Source organism: Lingula anatina, chromosome 5 (assembly GCF_051362555.1).
Source record: "Lingula anatina isolate TDL-2025a chromosome 5, LinAna3.0, whole genome shotgun sequence".
Classification (NCBI taxonomy): domain Eukaryota; kingdom Metazoa; phylum Brachiopoda; class Lingulata; order Lingulida; family Lingulidae; genus Lingula; species Lingula anatina.
In genome coordinates this window covers 12,757,886-12,782,274 of record NC_141771.1, presented here as the reverse complement: position 1 = coordinate 12,782,274, position 24,389 = coordinate 12,757,886, and the positions used below count along the sequence as shown (strand labels likewise).

General features: G+C 39.3%; 2 protein-coding genes across 9 annotated transcripts in view; one reads left to right on the top strand and one right to left on the bottom strand.

The window, feature by feature from the left end:
* LOC106165372 (corticotropin-releasing hormone receptor 1) overlaps positions 1–24,389 on the top strand; it is a 71,598-nt gene that overhangs the window by 23,237 nt on the left and 23,972 nt on the right. For 5 of the 8 annotated variants that reach the window (XM_087012845.1, XM_087012850.1, XM_087012848.1 and 2 more), the window contains exon 2: positions 7,876–8,011. In XM_087012845.1, the coding sequence (XP_086868971.1) occupies positions 7,876–8,011 (136 nt within the window). Of the gene's footprint in view, positions 1–1,413; positions 1,805–7,875; positions 8,012–21,150; positions 22,595–24,389 lie in introns of those variants that run through there. The other 3 variants (XM_087012849.1, XM_087012852.1, XM_087012844.1) reach the window with 3 other exon arrangements.
* Positions 18,793–24,389, bottom strand: part of LOC106165350 (testis-expressed protein 10 homolog) — an 87,853-nt gene continuing 82,256 nt past the window's right edge. Inside the window, exon 16 of the mRNA XM_087012843.1 lies at positions 18,793–18,855. Within this exon, the coding sequence (XP_086868969.1) occupies positions 18,808–18,855 (48 nt within the window). The 3' untranslated portion in view covers positions 18,793–18,807. The remainder of the gene's footprint in view (positions 18,856–24,389) is intronic.

Sequence of the window (24,389 nt, the reverse complement as noted above, 5' to 3'; positions counted from 1 at the left end):
TATACGACAGTTAACCTGAATTATAACTGAGATGTCACCCGCAGAAGTCTCAGCAGCCAGGATAAGACGCGGCGTTCGCGTGCGTATCTTACAGCAAGGCAGTTATTATTAAATTGTAATCACCCTCCATAGCAATGCGAGAGGTATTTATTGCCAGCTGCCCGTTAATGCCCCGGTGAGGGCAAGCCAGCCTTAATAGTCATAACATACCAGCGTGGCTCTCTCTCTTTCTCCCTCTGAATTTCAGCATATGACATATCGGCCTCTAAAATCGAACAAGCACACAAAGATGTATGTCCTAGAAATCTAATTTATATTCATTTAGATTTGCATTCATTCCAAATATCAGCCGAAATAACGTAGACATGCAGCTGAAGTATACAGAGTCGACTACTCCCGGCTCAACGGGAAGTATTGTTTATTAATATTCTGCCAGCAGAAACATTGTCAACGTGGGGGAAATTTCTCATGTTTAAATCATGCTGTTTTATAACAGTACAGCTGAGTGAGGGAGTTCTGTTGTTGAAAACAGAAACGGTTTCTTGACTCCTTTCCAAATTCGCTCTCACCTGCCACAGAATTGTGTGCGTGCAACGCAAGGAGATTATATAGAAAGCCGTTCGAACTACGCGGGGTCCTTTTTATCTTAAAGGTTTGTTTTTGTATACTTTCTGCATTTTCTTTATACACGTTATAATCACATTCATTTATTTGTCAGTTCCAAAAGTTGAAAGCATTGCGTCAGAACTCTGTGTAAGTAAGTACCAAGGGTGTATAATGTCATTCAAGGAAGTGAAGAATGAAATACATCGGATTTTACTGAAATATTAAAACCTACAGTACCCAAACCACACTACAAACGAGCATTGTGGATTGATATTTTTGCATATTTGTGAATGCTTAAAGACGTAAAGTTATTTTCATATGAATAACCTCCATCACACATTCATTGTTTATAGACATCTTATGACTTAGGAGTTTATGGACAGGTAATGTTTTTATAGATGTGTAAACGTGATGTCCAATATGTTAGCGGTAAGAGGTAACCTGTTTCGATTGCTCATACATACAGTAGTTTATTATAAGAAAGGAGGGGGTTCGAGAAGCACCCGGCTCAAATTAGAATAGTCCTAAACCCCGTGATACAGTGACAAATACAATTACGAAGATGAAAAAGCACAGTGCAGACAGGGTCACATAACTGATAAAACTATACCGATTATTCTAGGCCTACTCTACTGTACCCCCTATGTCAGGCGCTCATTTAACACTCCCGTGCAATGAAAATGTTATTTTAAGTCCTATTTCGTCATCTGTAAGGTGGTAAAGGTTTCTTAAAGATCAATTGTATTCGGTAATCAGGACACTTAATCGTAAAGTAGTGAAGAGGAAATCATTCCAGAGCTTCAATCTGATTAAGTTAAGTTAGCCAGCCTACGTTTCTGGCGCGGAACCTAACAGGCACGAAGGCAATACGCCGTTAAAGGGCACTCAGGAATTTTTACAGTTAATAACTTATGCTTGATGAACGAGGGAGTAATGGGTATGAGGCAAATAGTGGCCAGCGGTGGTGATAACTTTTATGCTGGCCACTCGGCGGAGATGATGTACGCTGTATTGTTCGGAGAAATTCATTCATTGTGTAATTTGTCATCATGACATTGGCAGCAAGGTGGGCGTAGCTAAGATGCTGCTTGATCAGTTTTATTGCATTATTCAAAGCCGTGGACTCTGTGCTTGTAGTTTTGATTCAAAGGCAAAGTTACCCTGCGACGCGAGTGAATAAGGATAACTTATATTAAAGGTGAGTGCAATGATATTTTTGCCCAGTGTATTGTTATGCATTCTGTTAACATGATGAGGAAGACTCCAACCGGTCAAATTATATTGTGCCTATGGCCAGAAGACAGAGAGCCTACTGAATTCTCGGCGATCTTTTCTTAAAAAATAATCGTTCGAAAATAAATTGAGGTACCCGTAGAATAAAACTGTACATGCAACAGGGCAATTCAAGATTGAAATACAGCCAAGCTAGTGAATTTGAATTTCAGGTTAATTAAGCATTCGATTTATTCAGTACCTTTATCTAAACTCACCCTGAAAAACATTGGCATATATTGCTCTGAAAAAATAAATAACTTATTAATCCTTTTGTCTAGGTACTTTGTGTTTGTATCTGTGTTGGTGTACAAAGAATTAGTCTAAAAGTCATAGAAATTGTTTAAAAAAATAGTGACTTGTGAACTGCACAGTAAGTTATAACTTAAGATAAAAACATTCAATCATAGAACCAGATCCTATCCGCGTGTGTCATCAAATGTCAGATATGCATGGGTCTGTTTGACAGTAAAGGTATTATAATAATAATAAGGACAGCCTGGATCTTGTCAATATGACAGAAAATGGCGTTTAAAGTTTAAAAAAATTATATCGGGTGGAAAAATATACTTCCCGAGCTTTTGACTTTTGATAATCCATCTATACTCTTGAAAGTTCTAAGGAATTTCTCTCAACACTAGTTTATTGCCTCTTTTACGACAAAAACGCGTTTTTTTCTATGAGGTGTAGTTTCTGTTACATTTCTGTGGAGATAAATTGAATATCACTGCCCAGCATCGCTTTGGAGCGCTCTTCCATTTATCTATGAGAAAAGTTGATTGATTGCTGACTTGGCCTTTTTCTACACACTTGTGGCATTACGTTTCATCTATCATGGATTCTGGTACACGTCTTAACCTCAGCTATGAGTTTAACTCCACAGACCTCTGAATTATAGCTATTTGTCACTCTTCAGTGATATTTTCAGCCACCCTACAGTTTTTCCATGCAGGGCAGAGCTATTTGTAATATGTTGTGAGTTCAAAAATACATCTTGTAAATACATGCTAGGTTCTTTACGGAATAGGTGACATATTCCTATATAACCATTATATGGTATAAGATACTGTCCCATCTTTGTTTTATATGTCATTATTTGAGGCCGCTACTTGATATTTAATAAGTGCAATATTTCCAGTGACATATAAACGCACCGAAGACTGTTATTTACAAAGGTATTTTACCATGCAATCGCGGGATATACACACTACTACACAGCTAAACCACTGCTGGTCGCATCTAACACATTAGTTTTCACAGCTAACACACTGCTGGTCGCAACTAACACATTCATTTTCACAGCTAACGCATTTCTGGTCACAACTGTAAGGCACAGTTACATGTACCACAGTGCACTAAATCAAATCGTACAAAGAAGGGTTTTTAATTGCCTTTAAACTGCAAATAGCCACAATATAACATAACAGGCAGGTGCGGCTAGACCCCCCCACGCCCCATACACACAGGCGCATTGTTTAAATAAAGTAAAAACATCAGTCAAAACTCGACAAAAGTTTTAGACCATAAACCACCTGTACAGCTTTTTAAGCGGGTTTTACCGATTTTCGGGAAGAAAAAATTAGTAATGAAAAACCGTTTTTTGTAGTTTTTATCTCTGTTCCCCACAAAGATCAGTTCTGCTTTAGATCATGTTATCAATGCATTACAATACGTTAAAGATTTTTTATTGCCGCACATTTCGTAATACCCGTTTTAAGTTGCATTTACTGGATATACAAAATTAACGTTACGGGACTACTTAAGCTACAGAGTTAATCGAAATACACTGAATACACTGTTTTTATCGTTCCTGTAATATACAAACAAATGAACAATGACATTTTAATTACAGACGTTATTATATAACATCGACCAATGTTGGTGTTACTGTATTAAGATAGCCGAGTCGTCTACCGGGAAGTACATATGGAAATTAAGTGCAAGACAGATGCATCATTATATCATGGCAGAGCAAGCTGAACTGAAAAAAGGAATAACAACTAAGGTGTCCTGAAGGAGACTATTTATCTCCCAGATGTGTTTTGCCAAGTGTTACGACCTTTTCGCTAAAGCTTGCCTTGGTAGGTGATTTGCATACCTCGTATATATCGTTACGTTGATAGATGATGACTTAATGCTCGGTCGGGTATCATTTTGAAAACATTTTAGCCTCGGCCAAAGTTTGATTGAGATAAAACTTGGGAGATATAACAAGGAAGAGACCATTTCAGCAGTACAATCAGCCATAAAAACAATTAAATTATGACTCCTTTCAGTATCATAGAACATCAAATATGTTGACTATCGAGCTTAATACTATTTCAATGTTTTTAGATACGAAATCCAGATGCGTTACACTTGGGGAGTGGGCCAAACATAAACATGCCTTCAGTAAAAAGATTAATGACACGCACCCTTAATATTCTAGAAAACGGATTTATCCTCATCATATTAGCCACATTTAAATATATTTGCCCATAGTGTTTGGTATAATTTTGGCTTCACTTTTGCACAGATTCGACTGTCGGGAAGTACCATCATGAAGAGGTGGTCTCCTTTAAATAATAGAATGCTAAGGCTTATAGGATGTTTGGGAACACTCCTTTCCTCTTTGATGATAATAAATTATTTTCAATGTACCTACATATTGTGGATGAACCCACATGTGTTACATTGTACACACACTTTACAAAGGACACGTTGAATAGGACATGATGTGCCAACAGTAATAATGAAACCTGTATGAGGTAAAACTCAAGGTGAAAGGATCACATGTTCGGTACACAAAATATGGGCAACACAAGCAGAGATTATGTTAGCTTGTACAACATTTATGCCGAAACACATGTTTTCCTAGACGCGTTAAACAAAACCAGGTGTATGGAAACGCCCAAACTCGTTTTTTTACTACCTGTTTCTCTGTGTTATGCCTCCTATCCGCCGGAGAACATTCTAAGGATTTGTGCAATAATGATGAAAATGATCTACGGGCGCGATAACACGTGTAAACCAATCATTTTCCCAGTCTGTTTTCCCTCTGAAGATGTAATGATCCCTACATTGGGTTAATTGTAAGGTTAATGCAACATGCAGTTTCGTGTGAGAAACATTTTTAATGAAATGCTACATGACAAACCGTTCACTTTTATTTGGTTCTGATAAATTTTAGATACATGTACGTTTCACAGATAAATCAATATGGAAAATGCAATACATTAAAAGATAATGATTGAGAGCTGAAAGATAAGAAATGATGAAATTTCTTTTAATGTTTGTTCGCTATGTTCCAGTCAGGTTGGGTAATGAGTTCCACATAAATTCATTGAAAATATTATTACATATATGTATGGGTCCCACATGGTTTTGCAATTGAGCCGAACCGGTCTGGTTTTGCCAACAAGCCTGATGTGCCTACATTGCTTTGGAATGGCCCCTTGTGGTCCATGACATAGAGTAAACGATGGAATAACACCTGATCATTCAGCCATTGCCAGTTAGGATCCAGAATGACAAAGGCCCCATTCAGAATAGAAGACTAACTAGTCCGAGGGTCAAATATGGCGACCTACTACAAAGCTCACCGTCTATTCCGCTAATAGTTACTGAATAGATATTCCGTGGGGAAGTATTCAAGTGGGCCAGCCATATTTGACCCTCGGACTAGTTAGTCCCCCTATTCTGAATTGGGCCGAAGACTGCTCGCTGCCTGCTATTTTTCGCTTCTCCCGTCTACAAATGTGAAATGTGAATCAAGGCTATTGATACATTAACTTCCCTGATTTCTACGAAAATGCCCCCCTCCAGGGACCCTTATCTTACTACCAGCACGTGCATTCGGGACACCCGCCAGTCACCTAATTGAAGAAGGGTTCGTGTAAATGGGCCGATTAACACCTAACCAAACAATTACTGCAGTGAGCGGCATTGACTGCGTTGCCATTATCAGTGATGCACTGGTTGGGGCAACACTATTTAAAGCATAGTTTCCATTTTGATTTAAAATTTAAAGATTTCCCAACTAAAAGGTCAATGTTTTTCATCGATTTTTCTGTATGGTGTTTCAGCAGATGGTGTAATATATCTATTAACTGCTCCTAGTACACATCTGGCTGTTAACTAGCAGAGGATGCATGGTTGCCCCCAGCAAAATAATCAGCTCAAAGTGGGATGAACCGTACACCGAAAATGACTTTATCCCGAAACATAAAAACACAAGTATGGAGGATTGTTTTTGCCAAAATATTAACCATCAATGACTCACGAACTTTGCTGTCCGGGGGAAGATTAGAACTTGATACCGTTAATGATCTGCTAATTATACACTGTTGCTCAACAGCTGTGACTAACAAAACCACAATTGGCGTCAACAAGAAGCAAAATTCTGATTTCCTGGTAAATTTATATTGACAGTTTAGTAACCAATATGACGTGAAACCGTGATAGATTAGGCAATACTTCTCTGCCGCGTGCCCCTATAGTACAGGATCATGATACCCATAAAATCAAAGAATCGCTCTTAAAAGTAGGAGGGAAGATTCAATTCAATGATGTAGAGACAGCTAATAGCCTGTAATGCGTAGCATGAGAACTGACCCTTAAAAAAACATTGGTTGCTTATGGTAAACTTGACTTAATCGGAGAGCGATCGTGTAGTGGAAAAGGTGGTCTCATCTTCAGTGTAACCGCGCCTGAACACCTGACCAGCGATGACCTTCATATATCCGGTAGCGACTCATTAAAGACTTGCCTACGGATAGGTCATTTTATGATTGCCTTGCATCTAGAACCTAATAAACGGGACGTGGATATAACGAAGTGATATATAGCGGGTCATTAACTTCCCTATCAACTAACAGAGATTTAACTACCAGTAGGTTACACCTTTACTGTCTGCCATAATGATAAAAGTTGGTCGGTCGAGATTTTCATCAAAGGCCAAAGGCAATAGATGTTCAAGTTTAAGAGATAATTACTCTTCATTTTGGCTGGAAAAATACCAAAAATGGGTTTTCTTTTAGTCCATATCTCCGTTTCTTTCTTCCTCTCTTTTTTCTAATACATGTATCTTTTTTCAAGGTTTCAGTTATCAATTTATTTCGGGTGACGATGATGCATATTTGGATATAATAGATAATAATCATGATCTCTGGTCCATTTTCAGTCAGTATCTACTCACGTTTGAGACTGTGCAACAATCCATCATAATCGATATCATCAGCATCTATCTTTATGGTTCTCCGAGTTAAAATCGTGAAATGGAGTAAATGAAAATTGATGAGCACAACGCAAATTTCTTAATTTTTTTTCTTCAGTCATTGCACCACAGTGCACCGGTCTTTTAACTTACTTTTCTTACCACTGGGAAAGCACTGCTGAGATGTACTAGATTAAGTGTACATAAAGTGTACCATAACGAATTACTTAAATGCTGATGTACATGTATTTGGAATGTGATAAGGCTACCGAGACGAGGTATCCAAGATGGCGCCCTACAGGATGCCTTGAGCACTCCGCACTGGACCTTCAGCGGTATTACTCAGATTACAAAATCCCCGAAGAACGCCGAGGGGCCGAAAGCTTAGATTACTTATTATATCTTCATAGTGGATCTTCATTAATGCATCGGTATAATAACTTATTTGCTCAGATTACAACATACGGCCGTTTGAACGGAGGGCGTAACCTATTGAAATTTCGAGAATGGAGATAAAAAAATATTGTCTTTGTAACTTGATATTGTGTTGCATTTGAAATGCGGGATGCCTTTCAAATTGGTTAAGAGTCCAGTGTGTAATACAATGCCCAACAGACAGATATGAATAGATTTTAATTTACAAAAATATCTTTTAGAAAAGTGTGCTATTGGCCAAACAATTCCAGGAATAAATGAAAACGTTTGTCATTTTCGTCATTGTTTAGTAGACATTGATATAAGCAAAACAATATTCAATAAAACCCTAAAGATGTCGCTTAAGAGTTTGAAATGTGCAATTTCAGACGCAGACGACACCGATTCGCGCAGACATATATCAGCGTGAGGCGGCATTCAATGTCAGCAATAAAGATATGGAAACAACGTACGAGGGAATCCTGTGTTATCGAAAATTCCAAGAAGGTCCATATCCACCAACAGGTAAGTCGGCGTGATTCATCTATTTACTTGTCTTTTTTCCTTACTTGTGGCACGCCCAATCAGGTCTATAAGACTGCGTTTACATCCCTAGATCGATCTAACAGGTTCGGTCCATCTCAACGGGGTCCCTACCAAAATTGCTTTCAGCCCAAGCGGCTTAGACGTCTGGGACGCCCACTAGAGCTGCTAAACAATAGTTAATTACCCCCTATCAGCCGCAACAGGTTAATTGCAACAAAAGGTGGTACTACATCTATGAATCCCTCCGGAGATAGTTTGATCCAATGTTAGTACGATAGGGTCTGGGAATGGTTTCTGAGACAGTTTGCTTTGTAAATGAGCCGTTTCTGCTTATTCGGCCTATTTGGTGAATGTGTTGTCTGCGATTGAGAGATTCTGATAAAAACTTTACAAATGGTGATATGGCAAATTATATGGGCTATGTTCTTGAAGGTGGTATTCAATTATGCAAGGGGCGCGTACAAGTTGTCAGACAATTAGATGTACTACATCTGTGTTCAAGTTGGTACATGTATAGGTATCAAGAGCACTTTTGCCACAAACAAGGCAAAAACTTACCACTGACGTTAAATATTTTGATTTCCCATTGGCCATCTTTATCAGTCTTGTGTATATATATTTTTGTAAAAACATTTGGACATCAGTCAATATAAATTTCGCTATAGCACCGTTATGAATTATTGCAGTCTAATTAAAACTGGCATAAAATTGTGAGATATGGAATGAATCTTCGTTTTTTTTACAAGCTGCGAATCATTAAGAATATGTAGTGCGAATTCCTCTGCTTTGTAATCGACGCTATGATTAACAGTTTGCCGGAAAGGCCCTTGCTTTTAGGAATTTTTTTCAATTTACAGTAAATAGTAATTGGTTTGATATACATGTATCTGCAACCGTACGTCTTGATTAATGTCCAATACATGAACATGTCCGGGGAGATATCAATTCGTGATCATCAAACTAAACCAATTTAACATGGTATAAGAAAAAAAAACACGTATCATATCTAGATTCTGTCTTCTTCTTATTATTCATTTTTGATATACGCCATGATTTATTGTCAATTTGTCAGATTTGATAATATGGCCACTGTGCTTGAAAACTGTTTCTGATTTGCAATGGCTAATTCACTTTTAATCGCAGAGACGCTTTCTCTCGCCATGATGATACGATATGTATCGAACCATCTACACCCATTTGCCTCGGCCGCTTATCTACTTCTTATTAATAAGAGAGCAGTCACCGTGAAGCACTCTGCAATCGTGTGTCACTCATTTCATAGACATCCTTGACCAGTTGACACACGACACTGTTTCAATTTGTCCCGGGGAAAACTCCACGCCCCATACACCTTGGATTCGCGTGCTAACACTTTGCCCTCGGCCCTTCCAGCAAAGAGCTAGACCTCGTTAGAAGGATGTGTGGATGACATGAGTATTCAAACCTCGTCTTTGGGTAGAACAGAGAGGCGTTTTGGTGGACGTAAAGGAGGAATCAAAGTCATTTCCTGTTATGTTCCACTGATAATGCCGCGGGTTTAAGTATGGCCGCTGGATGAACACATTTATGCACTCATACCGTACTTAAGCAGGCTTAAGTCACTGGACGGACGGTGTATGACACTCAATCAACGGCTGGATACCACAAGAATCACGTTTATTTTGTTGGTTAGGGGTCACTGTTTAGAATACCCTTGTCGAATACCCCCCCCCCCCCCCACACACACACACACACAAATCATCTAACGCAAGATGTATCTCTTCAAATTATCTTTTTTACAATTTCCTCTTTCAGTATTCTATTTCGCGTTTTTTACAACTATCAGATATTTTCGTTATCACTTCAGTCGGTTCACGGCGTTTTTCATTCATTAGAACTGCCGACCAGGAATCAATGATGAATATACACATTAAGATAAACCGGTATCGTTTAACTTAGCTGACATTAGTGCGACACTGATGAAGGGGGTTCGAAACGTTGTTTATACCCGCACTGGGAAAATAGTTTTCCTTATTATTTATATGTGAATCCTTATCTTGGTATTAGTGTAATATAAATTAAAACCTTTATAGTGATGACTACTTCAAATTTTGCTCACCATTCCACTCACATTGAAGCACAGGGTTGCCAGTTTAGTTACATGTGCTTTATTTGTTAATGTGAGATATTTTTTGTTGTCGACGTAACTCTGTAATTAAGTAAGGTTTAATCAAGATTATGGACACGGTTGACGACTATTGTGTGCACTACGATCGTTTGATTTTTTTTTTTTGTTTGATTGATTGAGGGATGAGCCCCTATTACGATGTTCCATTAACAAAGGCATTATTTTACCTCTCTTCTGATAAAATCAGAAGTAGGGGTTTTACGAAAATTTTCATGCACCTACATGTAGTACATTTACTTATTGTTATGATTAAATAAACGTTCCCACAGCAGGCCCGTAGCCTGGAGGGTTCAGGAGGTTCGAAAGACCCCCCCCCTTTTGCTGGGAAAAGGTCCCCTCTGGGTAAAAATTTATCAAGGCACATGAAGGTTTCATGGTAAAAGGTCCACTTTTTCAGAAAAAGAACCCCCCCCCCCCCCTTTTGAAATTGCTGGCTACGGGCCTGCACAGTGACGACAGCTGTTCAGGTGAGAGAGTATTGTTTGAAATCGATTTTACAGTTTTCACCCAGAAAACACCGCTGTTACGTATTAAGAGCCAATTTGGCAAATTCGCCCTGATGTATTTTTTATTAGACAGCATTATCTCATATCATGACAACGTTTATTTCCGGATTATCTAAGCAGAAAACCCTAACGTGTGAAAATCCCTCAAGTCAGGCTTAAAACGATAAAGCAACAGACCGAAAGTCGGCTTTCAAAAGGTTCTTTCTCTGCTAGTTTTTTGTTTGAATTCCACTCTTCAGTTTCAAAAAAAATATATATATACTAAGTTAGAATTGCCTACATGTGCAAAGTGAGTTGACTTTGAAAAGTGTTATGTTGGTCAGGCTGTCAAAGCCAGGTTATCAAGCAAAGGTGGCGCAAGATTGCTTAGCCACATTTTTCCCACCCCACCTCTCCTTTCTATTCCTATAAAGTAGATCGCTCTCTGTTGTGTTTTTCATATCAGCATACATGTATATAACATCATACTGCGCACAGTAACATGATATGGTGCACAGTGTAGATCAGGGTTATTATTTACATACAGGAAGTTATTGACAAGCCTGACAAACATGTCCTTTAGTTGTGTAGCCTGGTAGCGTTACATGTACCACAGAATTGGACAGATGCCTAAAGACAAAGCTGAAGATTTTTTAATAGTCTTAGACCCCATTCCCACGCCTATACACACTGGACAATAGAAGTGTCACCCCTACTTGAACCAATACTTTGGGGGAGATAAATGACTGTGGAATGATATGCACCTATGGTATCATTTTATTAACATCAAATTTCACAAAAAACACTAAATGAGAAAAAATATACATTCTACCAAGATATGTAGTTTGAAGTCCAAAATTAGTACTTAGTGGCATAGCCACGTGACATAATAATAGCTGCCAGTCTACGAGGCAAGGATTCATATAATTGTCTGATGCGTTCAGGGCTTATGCTGGCCCAAGCATGAAACACTGAATCTAACAGAGTTCGTCTGCTGGTTGGACGGGCATTTGTCAAAAGTTTTGACATATCATTTCACACATTTTCTATTATGTTTGCATCCGGACTCTGCGCAGGCCACATCACCCTGCGAATGTTCTGTTAGTCAAATCAATCATCAACTGTTCTGGGACTGTGACAAGGAGCATTGTCATCCTGGTGAACAAATGGATAATTCCTGTCACCAAACATGTTAGTAATAGATGGTAGCAAGCCTGACTCCAAAATATCGATATATTTCTGGTGATTCATGTTTCCATCAACCACTACCATTTCGCCCACGCCATGGATGCTGATGCAGCCCCACACCATGATGAAAATCTGACTCCCCCAAAATGTGACTCCCCAGTCAGATTTTCATTATGAAAATGTGACTCCCCAGTCAAATTTTCATAATGAAAATGTGACTCCCCCCATGAAATTTTGACTTCCCCCACAAAACTAAATAAATCTTATTTTATTTGATTATATGACTTTTATATTGTAGTATGCATAATGGAGGATAGATTGGCATTTTTTGCTAGTTTGCAGGTGAAAATTTAATGAGAAAATAATAAAATTAAATATGTTTATTTTACCATCCAATGACTCCCCTATGAAAAAGCTATTTATTTGATATTTGGTGATCATTTCAACATCTATCCCTTAAGTATACTTTATGAAAAATATATTGGAAATATTTGAAAGTCGGTGGTAAAATATTGGGTGCAAAAAATGAAAAAAAATCATGAAAAATCTTCATATATTTGGACTCCCATGAAGAAAGGCCCTATTTCATATTTAGTCACCATACCATTGTTTTCCAAATGTTTTGCATTGTGACGTTTATTTTGTTAGTATTTCAGTTTGGTGTTGAAATTTTTTTTGAAAATTAATAATTTTTGAAACAAGTATTCATCTTACAGTCTTTGGACTCCCATAACCTTTCCATTAGAGTCATTGGGTGGAAAAATGCACATTTTTAATTTTCTTATTTTTTCATGAAAATTTTCAAGAAGTGCCGATGTATCCTCCATTATGCATACTAACAAGATAAAGGTTTTATACTCAAATAAAATAAGATTTATAAGGTTTTGTGAGGGGGAGTCAAAATTTCATGGGGGTAGTCAGATTTTCATTATTAAATTTTGACTTGGGGAGTCAGATTTTCATGTTACACCGGTTTCGAAAATTCAGTGCATGTGTTTCAAATGCTTTACCAGCAGTTCGCCAGCATCGTACCCGTCTGTCATCAGAGGTCAGACCAAAGCGACACTCATCAGAAAAAACTATATAGGACCAATTGTCATGGACTGTCCAGTTCCAGATCCTGTTGGCCCTAGTTCACTCTACGTTCCCTGTTTTGTAACGATATAAGAGGTTTCAGTCCTGCTACCCTGCTGTACACTCTCTGTGCATGTAACCGACGCCTAGAAGTTTTCACAGACACATTCTTATGTGTGAAATTGTTCCACTGTGTTGTCAACTGACAAGCTGTTTCGAACCTTGACAACCTGGACATCAAAATCAGTCGTCGGCCTTCAAGGTCAGTAGTTTTTCTTGGACGACCCGTCAGAGGCAATTTGTCTCTTGACTGTTTCTATACCGAGACCAGACCCTCTGCACGGTTCTGACTGAACAATTCAACGGTATCGATATTCTGACATCGCATATATTTCGCCTCTTCAGGTTAATAACTTGACGTCTATAACCGTTAGATAATTGCCTGTATCTTGCCATATTGGAGGAAGACAGGAATAACATTTGCTGTACATGTACAAGACAACAATACAAGTCCATGGTATAGCGGTTTTATACTCATTAGTCACATTATAAGTAGACCAGGCATTATAACTACCCAAGATCTGCCTACTTTTATTACTCTGATTTAGGGGGTGACACTTCTATTGTCCAGTGTGTGTAGATCGATCTCACAGGATCGGTCCATATCCGAGGGCTTCTCGCTAAATTACTTTCAGCTTAAGCGGCTTAAATGTCTGGCACGCCTACTGAAGCTGCTAAACGAGTTTCAATTAAAATTACTCCTTAACAGCTTCAGTAAGCGTGCCAAACATCAGAGCTGCTAAAGCTGAAAGCGATTTAGCGAGAAACCCCTCGAAGATGGACTGATCCTGTTAGATCGATCTAAGTGTGAGAATGGGGTCTTAAAGGTCAATGACCTGACTTGTAACACCGGTTTTATCCTACTTCTCTACATATAAAAATGTTTTGATCTGTATAGAGATTTTGCTTTACGTCTGCTATCTTGGAAATCCTGCAAATACTTTGATATCCTTTGATAATTCTTCAAGCACGCGAAGAGGGATTATTGTGTTGAAATAAGACAAGATTTAAGGCACACCATTGCTAGCTTCCTCGACTTTCTGAAATACCAAAAAGGTCACCTGCCAGTTACGCGTTTTAATGTATGATTTAAGAGAAAACTACGTGGTCATCTATATATCCAAGTACTGTTGCCGCTTAAAAGCAAGAAAAAAACCCATTGGTATTCACATGTTTAAACCCACGTCCTGTTCTCTTTATGAAAGTAGCCTACTACTAGTAGAAAATGTCATATGTACATATGTCTTATAACATTTTTGAAATCAGCATGTATTGACAAAGGCGAACAGTTTGTCTGATTCCATAGAAAATCATGACACTAGACTACAATGACATTTTATAGAAATCAAACATTTAATCAAACATGGTTTCCAACCATTGCGTGTGTTAGGTGCGCTACGCCATTGCTGCCGCTTGCACCACAACTTCGTATAACACAATTGGGCGAGTAACATTATTTGCCGTCCGTTCTGCACAACGCTTTATTATACTTGTACCAAGAGGGAGAGCATCGTTAAAGTAACATAAGGTGATGATAACCATCTAATTTCATGATTGACGAGGTTATTGTTGTCAAAATGCGTAGTTCAATTTCCACGGCTTTGTTCACAACTGGACATATGACAAACGAAAGCCAAGAGGATCGATACGAAACGCGTAGATACACGTCAGGCTTTCTGACCGTTTTCCATTTGTTTCTTCCTTAAATATTAGCCATCTTAAAAGAATGTTTTCCAAGTTACAACTATTCTGCCCTTTGAATAAAACATAAAATAAGTAAACTTAGTCTAAACTCCCGTAGGTTGCGGAGGGGGGTGGGTGATTGAAAAAAAATGCCTTTCTTTTCTCCCAGTCCATCGGAAGCTTCATATTTTTTTCCTATTCAAGGTTTAGGTGTGTGCCTCATGCGCACAAACTACCTGCTTCCGTGTACTGTCTGCCTCCATGAACTGCACCCCTAATAGCATTATTCTCTGGTCTATACGCTGTGGTGGATAAAGTCAGTCGAAAAGGAAATGTTGTAATCTTAGGGCGCATTCCCAGAAATTTAGATCGATCCAGAGATTTAGATTTAGATCGACCTAACTCCCTGGGGGTTCACGCTAAATTGCAGTCAGACGAGCGCGCACCGTAGTTAATTACCCCCTTATAGCTATTAGTAGGCGGGACAGACGCTTAAGCCGGCTAAGCTTACAGTAATCTAGTGAGACTCCCCACAGGGATAGATCGATCTAAAATCTATGGGAATGAGGTCTTAGTTATTTAAAACAAGCTTAGTAGACCTACGTTTCTTTAACGTCTTAGCAGTGCACAATCTTATGCCCCCCCCCTTTAAAACCTGAGCAGGAGCAGTCTGCATTGGAAAAGAAAAAATAAAAATAGACCCAAATAAGCTTTTGAAAATTCGTAAACAATTTATGCGGATGGTAAAATTTAAGTCAGGAATATGAGGTTTTCAAATAACGTTCCGGTCTCTCTCTCTCCATGTGGGTGTGTCTGTGTGTGTGCTAGCCCGGTATGCAAGTAAAATCGACCTGAGTTTCTTTTGCAACGTTTCACACCACCAGATATCCTATTTGTAACCTTGCCGTCTTTTGGATTTCTTTGGAAATTGAGAAAATACTTTCGACGTTTCATTTCCTTATTATCCGACATTTATGGACAGCGCGTAAGCCATACTTGAAAATAATCATGAGGCCCGGTCTATTAGGGTCGCTCTGATGGAAAAGGAAATGAGGCACATTTCGGAGAAAGGGAATACTCGTAGTAACACGGTAATAAATTACGTGCTTCATTGCCCTCCTTTGACTTCTCGTTTTCGTTTCCATAGTAGAATGACAATTCCTTTTTCTTTAACGAAACGTCGAAACATCTATTGTATGTATGGTCTGATTTCCAGTCAATTTGGAGCAACGTAGGCTATCCCTGTGCTACTTGTAACACTATATAAGTGGGACTTAGCTCTGTACAATCCATAACTTTGCGATTAGCTGAACAAAAACAACAAAACTGTGTTTCTATTACCACACCCATTGCAAGTAATGTACATGTACGTAGCCAGGATCTCGTGTCAGAAAATAAGTTTAGCCTACGAATGGAACTCATACGAACTTCTAAAACGAGGCTGTCGCCTCGGCATGACATGTTAAAAGACTCGCGAACTTGCGAGAATCCGCGTGAAGCTGAGTTAGGTTTTCAGCGTTAAGGTAAATCTCTCTGCACCGGGAATGTCATCTTAAAAAACAATATACAGGCAATTCGACAAGACTTCAAAGTACGAGACAATAACCTGAATACCCGTTGATAAATTATGTTAATTAGCTTGAATTTGATTGCACACCACACTCACTAGTCTGCCATTATTTCTGACCCCACTCACCTACAATACTACTCAATGTACGAATCCGAAATATCGCTCGAATCAACGGTACGTCGCGAGACTTTAGGCTATTTTAGATGATTTTGATCTAAACCTTTAGCCCAGCTTCACGTATGCTTTGACCTAAACGAAAAATTGCACCTTGTGCAGTAATTCATCGTCTTTGAATCCCCTTCTAAGTAATATCGTTCTTAGTACTGCTAATTATTTCATGCAGTACATGCTGGTGAGATAAACTGCCACATTTGCTACTCGTAAAAACGAATGTTCTCAAATCAATATTATTTCTAAAATGGCAGGTCAAAAGAGGTAAGCATCAGCAAACATTTGAACTCCTCAAGAAAATTAATAAAAACTTGTTTTCCCGGCCATGCCTCAATAAAAAGGAAGTATAAAACGCAAGTATCATAAAACCAGATAATCTTCAGTGTTTGCCGTTGGAAACGTTTGAGAAATAACCACGAAAATAATTAGTATCTATGCACGTTTTAATGGCCAAAATTGTTGCGCTTGACTACCTTTTGTGTGATCCAATATGAATATCTCATCTTCAACGTTTCTACGTTTCTCAAGGAATAAAAACTCGTAAATCTTTCTGCTTGGTTGCCTATGGCCCTAACTGAACTTTCCCTGGAGCATGCGTGCCTTACCGTGCTTGGCTTCAAATCGGCATATTTCTAGTTTCTTGGAGCGGAAATCAATGCGATGAGTCGGTTAAAAAGCTAGTATTTCCCACCTATCTTGCGAATTCTATGCCGCATTTGTCATAAGGGGAAAATCGATACATCTCATATGTGTGAACAAGATTCCCCTAGAACACGCACAGCCATTGTTAAGAATGTTCATGACATTTTCAAGATCTGTTAGTCTATTACATTATATAATTTTAATTGTGCCATTACCTTCGTCAAGGCGGTTATGTTTTTGCCTTCGTTGGTCTGTTAGTTAACATTTTAATTCAAAGAATTGTGGACGGATTTGAATAAAGTTTACAGGTTAGGTCAGAAACGTGCTGATTTAAAATCGTTAGGTTTTGGTGGTGATCACATTGATTAGTTTATTTATTTATCAATGACGAGAATTAAGCTGCCTTGGTGGAATCAGTTTTTTTTTTTTTTGTTTTTGTTTTTTTTGATTGAAAAGACCAGGAAATACAAGTTGAGAAACTGACCGTTAGTCTAAGCTCCAGGACGATGGCTTACAGCGGGGAGAATTGTGCATTGAAAACCAGTTTTTGTCCCGAGTCGCTATGGAAACGTTACCAACAGGGACATTTATAATACGTTTGGAATTTTGTCATTTATAAAATGCAATGTTTTTGCTCCGTTATTCCGGTAATAGTGTGATTTGTTTCAATTTCTAATGACTGAACTCTGTGCTTCTATTTAATTTAAAAGTGATAGAAAGCAACGATCTCTCTCTCTCTCTCTCTCTCTCTCTCTCTCTCTCTCTCTCTCTGATATTGTTGCCATTAAACATGTACATTATAGGGAATCATCATTAACTCTTTCGAGGGTATCCCACTAAATACAGCTGTCTTGGAATAACTGAAGTTTTTATGAATGCCCATTCACGTGTAAAGAGCTTTCTACCAGGCGTGTCTGGCTTTAACCTCTGTACATTTCAGCCTCTTAATGTCCAGAAAAAGTCATTATTAAAGCAAACATTTCAGCCGCGGATGAAGTACGGCCAGTCTGCCTGCAGGTTTGACCGCTCCAATCTATCATTATCGGAAATAACGGCGAGCCAATTAAAGGTACTCAAATCGCAGCATTAGGGATCGAAAAAGTCATTGTCGGACATTATCGTAATTTGCCTGTAATCTCGAACAAGGTCCAGATTTATGGAGTAACTCGGAGGGCAAGTTAATTGCGTTGGATGCAGGGTAGCGTGGCTTCAGGGGGGGGGGGGGGCGGGTAACATCGATTACAGTCCTCGAATGGCATTGACGTCACAACAACGTAGAATTCGGCGCTGTTACATAACTAGATTGTAGTTTCTTTGCTTTTACACAATTCGAGTTTTGAAATGGTTAAATAGACATCGAATGGTAGTTATAGACGGAAACAACCCCCAAAATAATGCAGCAACAGGACTGCAAATTTTATGTAAATAAACTAACTGATGCGTTATCATACGGAAAATCCTTTATTTTTGGAACTTTTTGGTTATGATAACATGGGCACAAGAGTCGTTTCTTTTTTCAAGTCACAGTTTTATTCTCTCTCCACGCTCTTCTGGCAGTGCAAAAGGAGAGTCAGGCTATACGCACATCATTGGTTTTCAGCATCACCGTTAGCTCATAGACGGCTGTCAATCATTTCCGTGATCATCAGTACGGAGAGTAAAACCTGTATTAGAGGCATCCTCCCTGCCATTAAGGCAATGATTAGAAGACAACGTTGGTGCTTCTGGCGTTACTTTAGTTAGTCTCCAGCAGTAATGGATGTGATTTTTCTTCTCTTGCCTGCTAAAAGATAAAGAGGGATATATTTTCTGTCAGCATGCACAGCAGCCTGGGCTTTGATTTGAGTATCGATTTGAGGAGTATGAGCATTCTCTCTCTCTCTCTCTCTCTCTCTCATTCTGTCTCTCTCTCTCTCTCTCTCATTCTCTATCACACACGAACAGTGAAAGGTAAAAGAAAAAGAGAGAGAGTGAGAGTGAGAGAGGGAAATATTTTGTAAGTATTTGCCTGTGTGTGTGATTGCGTGTGCTTGTGCGTGTGCACGTGTGTGTTTGTGCGTGCGTGTGTGTGTGTGTGGTTGTCAGGACAGGTATGACTTTAAGTGCTCTTATTTGCTCTTCACTGTCCAGGGTAGTAATACCCCTGGCAGCCCCTCGAGCGGTCCGCGCCCGGAATTTATTGACTATTTACATAGGACATCCTTTATGTAATGACAAGGGCGTTCATTGTTTTTTCCCCGTTTCCCTGAAATATTCATGAATTCTCTAACAATGCAGCCACACTCGGTGCGTTAAACTACCCTGCACTGACGTTCTTTGGTCCTCAACTGCGTAAATCGGTATTGGTTGGGACTGGTGCGCCCGTGCGTAACTGATCGCAATACGTTCACTGCATTACGTGAACTCCTTCGGCCTATTTGTTAGTGATTTAATTAATGTTACGCACGTAAGTAGATTGTGGTTATGTCAGGTTCTTACGGAGTAAGAGGATTACTACCTGCTTTAAGTGGATAACTAAGAAGAGACGTGTTCGCCTACCTGTTCCTATGTATACGTGACAGTCACTACAGACTACCAAACATGGATGTGTAGTTATTCAATAATTCATTGGGACGTTTATTTTTCCTAATCGTTCTGCGCTTTGTAATCTATTAGACAAACAGTCACTACGTTATCATGCCTATGATCACATATTTCGATATCTTTCCAACTCTCTTTTGCCCCACGTAACTATTTATAAAAAACAGAGCCGAGTTTTTTTATTGATAACCGATTGTCACCAATTTTAACGAAGGTTTCACATCACTGTTATATCGAAAAAAATAAAATAAAATAAAGCCGTCAGTGTCCAGTCTAGAGTAAATCACTTGAACACTTAACCACAGGTGAACGAACTCTCTTCACGAGGTCGTGATCACGAATGCCTGTTAACCGACCAAGCGCGCGTATAATACATGTTGTCCTGCCTAAACAAGTATTATTTTACACGCAGAATACGACTTGTTCACGTTTATAGACCTGGGTAAATAGATACTCTCTGACCACAGGGTGCGCTAGTGGCAGTCTGTTACAAAAATGTTGAAAAGTAGTGTGATATTGTGTAGTATTTTAGGGACCCCTAATATCAAAGGGTAATAGAAGCGCACGATCGAGGTATCAACATTTGCTTACGTTGAATGGGTTTAAACACGGACAAAGGGGTGAGGGGGGCGTAACTTTAACCCACCATAACACCAGCTTGTAGCTATGACACGCCTATAGGCACTTTCTACTGCACCTTTACCTTTTGTATGGTTCAGTGCAATGATATGATGTTGTCAGATCTGACGTTTCGACTGAATCCAATACATTCCAAGATATCTTAAAAGCAGTTTTCTGCACAACCAAAACTGACTGATGTTGAATGATGTCAGTCAACACCTAATATTGAGATAGGGTTTCCCTCCAATGTTTCCCTCATTCCCCGAAGAAGATGTCCTGATAGACATCGAAATATTGGAGGTAAAACCTATCTCAATATTAGCTGTTGACTGAAGAAAAATCACATCATTCTTATAACTTAACACAGCTGATGAAATCTTCTCTGACTGGTGTTAAGGCTTGTCAAAAAAATCAAGCAATCTTAAAAGGTGGAAGGTGGTTATGAAAAAGCCGAGGTAATAAGAAAAAATCTGTTGTCAAGTGCAGTAAAGGTATATGTCTCCAGGTAAAACCACGAGCTTTTAACAAAAAGAAACTTTATAGAACGACATATTCCCACACATATAGTCTAACGTAAGAAAATCGATCTAACACAATCACGGCTTTAATTCTAATCCTCTCCCCGAAGGACGCAGGGATTGACTCGACATATCACGAACGTATTATCAAATTAAATGTCTATTTGTTATTGTCGTAGTCAATATCGAGAATCTCCACCACGCATATATATTCCGTAAGCTCTTCCTAGGCCTTTCTGGTAGTCGCGCTCTGGCCCTATACATCATTTCATGGTTCGACGAACCCGTTATACGTTACGTAACGCCATTGTGCACGTCGAGCGTCAATAATTACCGCCGCGGCTCGGTGCACGCTGAGGCATAAACGTCCAATGCTGAGGGCATACGGGAGCGCGTTTCGCATAACGCGACAGGTAACTGGCGTGTTCGTCAGGTAAGCTGGACGCATTTAGACCAGATAAACGACAGGACAAAGAGCGAGCATAATATACCAGCATTCCCGAGAGTTCATGACTTCTGCACACTAGCAAACAGCACATCAAGATTCTCTTGGAAACAAACGCACTTGACATTGACTGAGACATTGGACATCGACCAGGTTTAGTGATCAGCTGCACATATAAACATCGCTGTGCCTCTTTCAACGAGGGATTTCCTATTTAGTGGCTCGTTTGTTGATTTCTGGATCTGGTGTTTCCTACGATAAACGCCGATTACTCCAAGTTGCCTGGCCATGCTATGGGCTATTTAAAGCTCGACAGCGCTGTCAGTCTTGTATTTTTAATGAACTGTTGCAGAGACGGTGATCATGCGATCTTCAAGCAGCAAGTTGTTTCGCCGCAAAACTGATGGTTAATCGTTGAAGGCTTAAATGTGCTTAAGAGCCACCAGGTCGGCGTCTGAAGTACTTTGCTTCTATAAGACGCTAGCTTCCCTCTGATTAATTCTGAAGAGAGCAAGACGAGAGAACGCGCCGGAGGAACGATTTTTCTGACATCGAAATTGACTTTGAAGTGGATGGGATAACCTGCTGTATGCTACTTTCTTTTCAATTAGTTATAGGTTATCATTTCCCTGTATGATAACGGTGTGAGGAGGACTCTCTTGGCTCAGTTTGACACCAAATACTGCTCAAGAAAACTCCCCGTTTATATAACAAAATCTGGTACCGTCGGGAAAAAAACGTGGCACGTAACAATTCTACTTGCCCAAGTGGTCAAGCTGGTAAACGCTTACAACTGAATGAGACAAGATTGGACACGCTGACTTATAGTGACCATTGTGGACAAAAACGAGAGAGACAAATAATAGAAGGAAAAAAAAAACTGATCGAAGTGCATCGTTATCTCAGCGTGATCCAGGTTACACGCTAGACTTCAGAACAATACGAGTGGCATTTGTCACCGTGATCTATAGACGGTAGATACTCAAGGCGTTGGGGAGTTTTAAGAATATGTAGACAGCACAATAGTAGAAAAGACTGTTAGTTTATATATACATATAAAAAAGAAAATAACGAGCAAACAGCAACGGTTGCTTCATCTGGGAACTTTTCTTTGACTACTGGTGGTATGTTTGGAGGCATGGATCTTCTCGGTCATTTTTGCCTTGTGCTTGTATTTATTTCATCGGAAGCCAGCGCCAGATTCCAAACAGTGCGACGACATCGGTCGCTGTCAGTGGCTGAGGAGAGTGGCGGGAATTCGTCCACAAGTCAAGATTCAGCTTTCCTTCCTTCCAATGTGACATTCTCTGAGCTCTGCCAATTACATTTCCGACTTCAAGGGACATTACCTGAATACGGTAATATTGTTTTTTATGTATCATAAGTTTGATTTCAAATCTTAATTTTTTTTTTTTTTTTTGTTTTCTCTTTTACTATTAAGCAGTTACTTGAGATCCATTCGTTTAATGTCAAAACAATAATAACAAAAGGAAACGCGATACTTAAAACGGAATAGCGTGAAACAAACGTAAAAAAAACTTTTCTTATGAACAGAATAATGATTTTAGTGTTCCTCAGAAAAATTTGAGCAAAGGTGTCAGAATTCATCAGCGATTTTTGTTAAAATCATTCTGTGTGCAAACACGCCTCCCCAGGCATTGCCGTAATGCAGCATGTATTAGCAAAAAACACCGTTGGATACAGCTTAATTGACTTTTTCACGCGGCGGCTCGTAAACGACAGCAAAACTGTGTTATCATCAGTTTGACAGCGGTGGTCCACGCAGTAGCCAAAACATCGTAATCCCACACCAGTTTCACTAGTATTAATTTCTTTTCCAATTTGAAACTGTTGTCGTAGCTATTATGTGCACTAACACATACCCACCGTAGTCAGGAAATGCCAGTACAATGCTTTTGTTAACCAGCAATGTACTGGTTCTAAATGTATCATTCTACGAACAAAGGACACCTGTGTTATCATACCGTAGATCTGGTCTATTTTAGTGTTATGTGCGTTTATTTTTGTGGTTTACAATCCTAAATATATTACAGTGCTAGAGTACCTCCTGCAGGTTTGGAGGGGGTAAAAGGAAGGAGTTATAAAAGTTATAACTCCTTGGTAAAAGGAACCGCCTTTTGGGTGGTAGAGGCCTGCGCTGAATCAAAATTTGATCTAGATTTTTATGTCAATTCTCAAGGGTAAAAATATCCACATAGGTAGTTCAATTGGAAATCATTTCAGAGAGAGAGAGAGAGAGAGAGAGAGAGAGAGAGAGAGAGAGAGAGACCTTTCATAAGCGTGGTTCAAGTGTCAAATTCAAATCTAATTTAGCGGACTGCACTGGCCATGGTGCCTTATTACAAATACTGGACACATCCAACATATTACCTGGGCTCTCCGAGTGTGGACAGATATCACTATTGAATGAAAAAAAAACAAAGCTTTAACCTGGTGATGGAGAAACCCACCACCCTCAGCCACATCCCAGGCCTTTTGTTCCTAACTCTCCCATCTACAGGCCCGTAGTCGGGAGGGGGGGGGGGGGGGGGGAGCGGGGTTTCCAAGAACTCCTTTTTGCCGGGAAAAGGTCCACTCTGAGTTAAATTTTATTTAGGTACATGAAGGTTTCATGGTAAAAGGTCCACTTTTTTAGAAAAAGACCCCCCATTTGAAACTGCTGGCTACGGGCCTGATCAATCTGCCTTTATCTTGCGAGTCTGACTTCCATCTACTTCTAGGGGATTTCTGGTATGAATTATATCTATTTCAATATGTACACGTTTATTGTTCTAATGTATACTTAAAGTCTGACGATATACACTGTAGATTATATTTTGCCTTGGATTTAAGCCCTTGGCTTGCGAAGACAGAAACTTGCGCTTGCTCTACTGTATGCGATGTGCATTTTCAGCTTAATTGGTCTTGCGGGCCGATGATCGTACCTAAATGCATGTTCTCTGACGCAAAATATGGAATTATGCAATGTAATATCTCGTATCATCAGTCTATAAGTCCGTTGACCTCTCTGTCTTCGACGTTTGGAAATCAGGCAAGAATTACGCAACAATTTTGATAGGAATAGTATCCGTCGCAATCCGCAAATCACTGCTATTAGTAAGGTTATCAGTCTACAAAAGATTGCATTTCTTA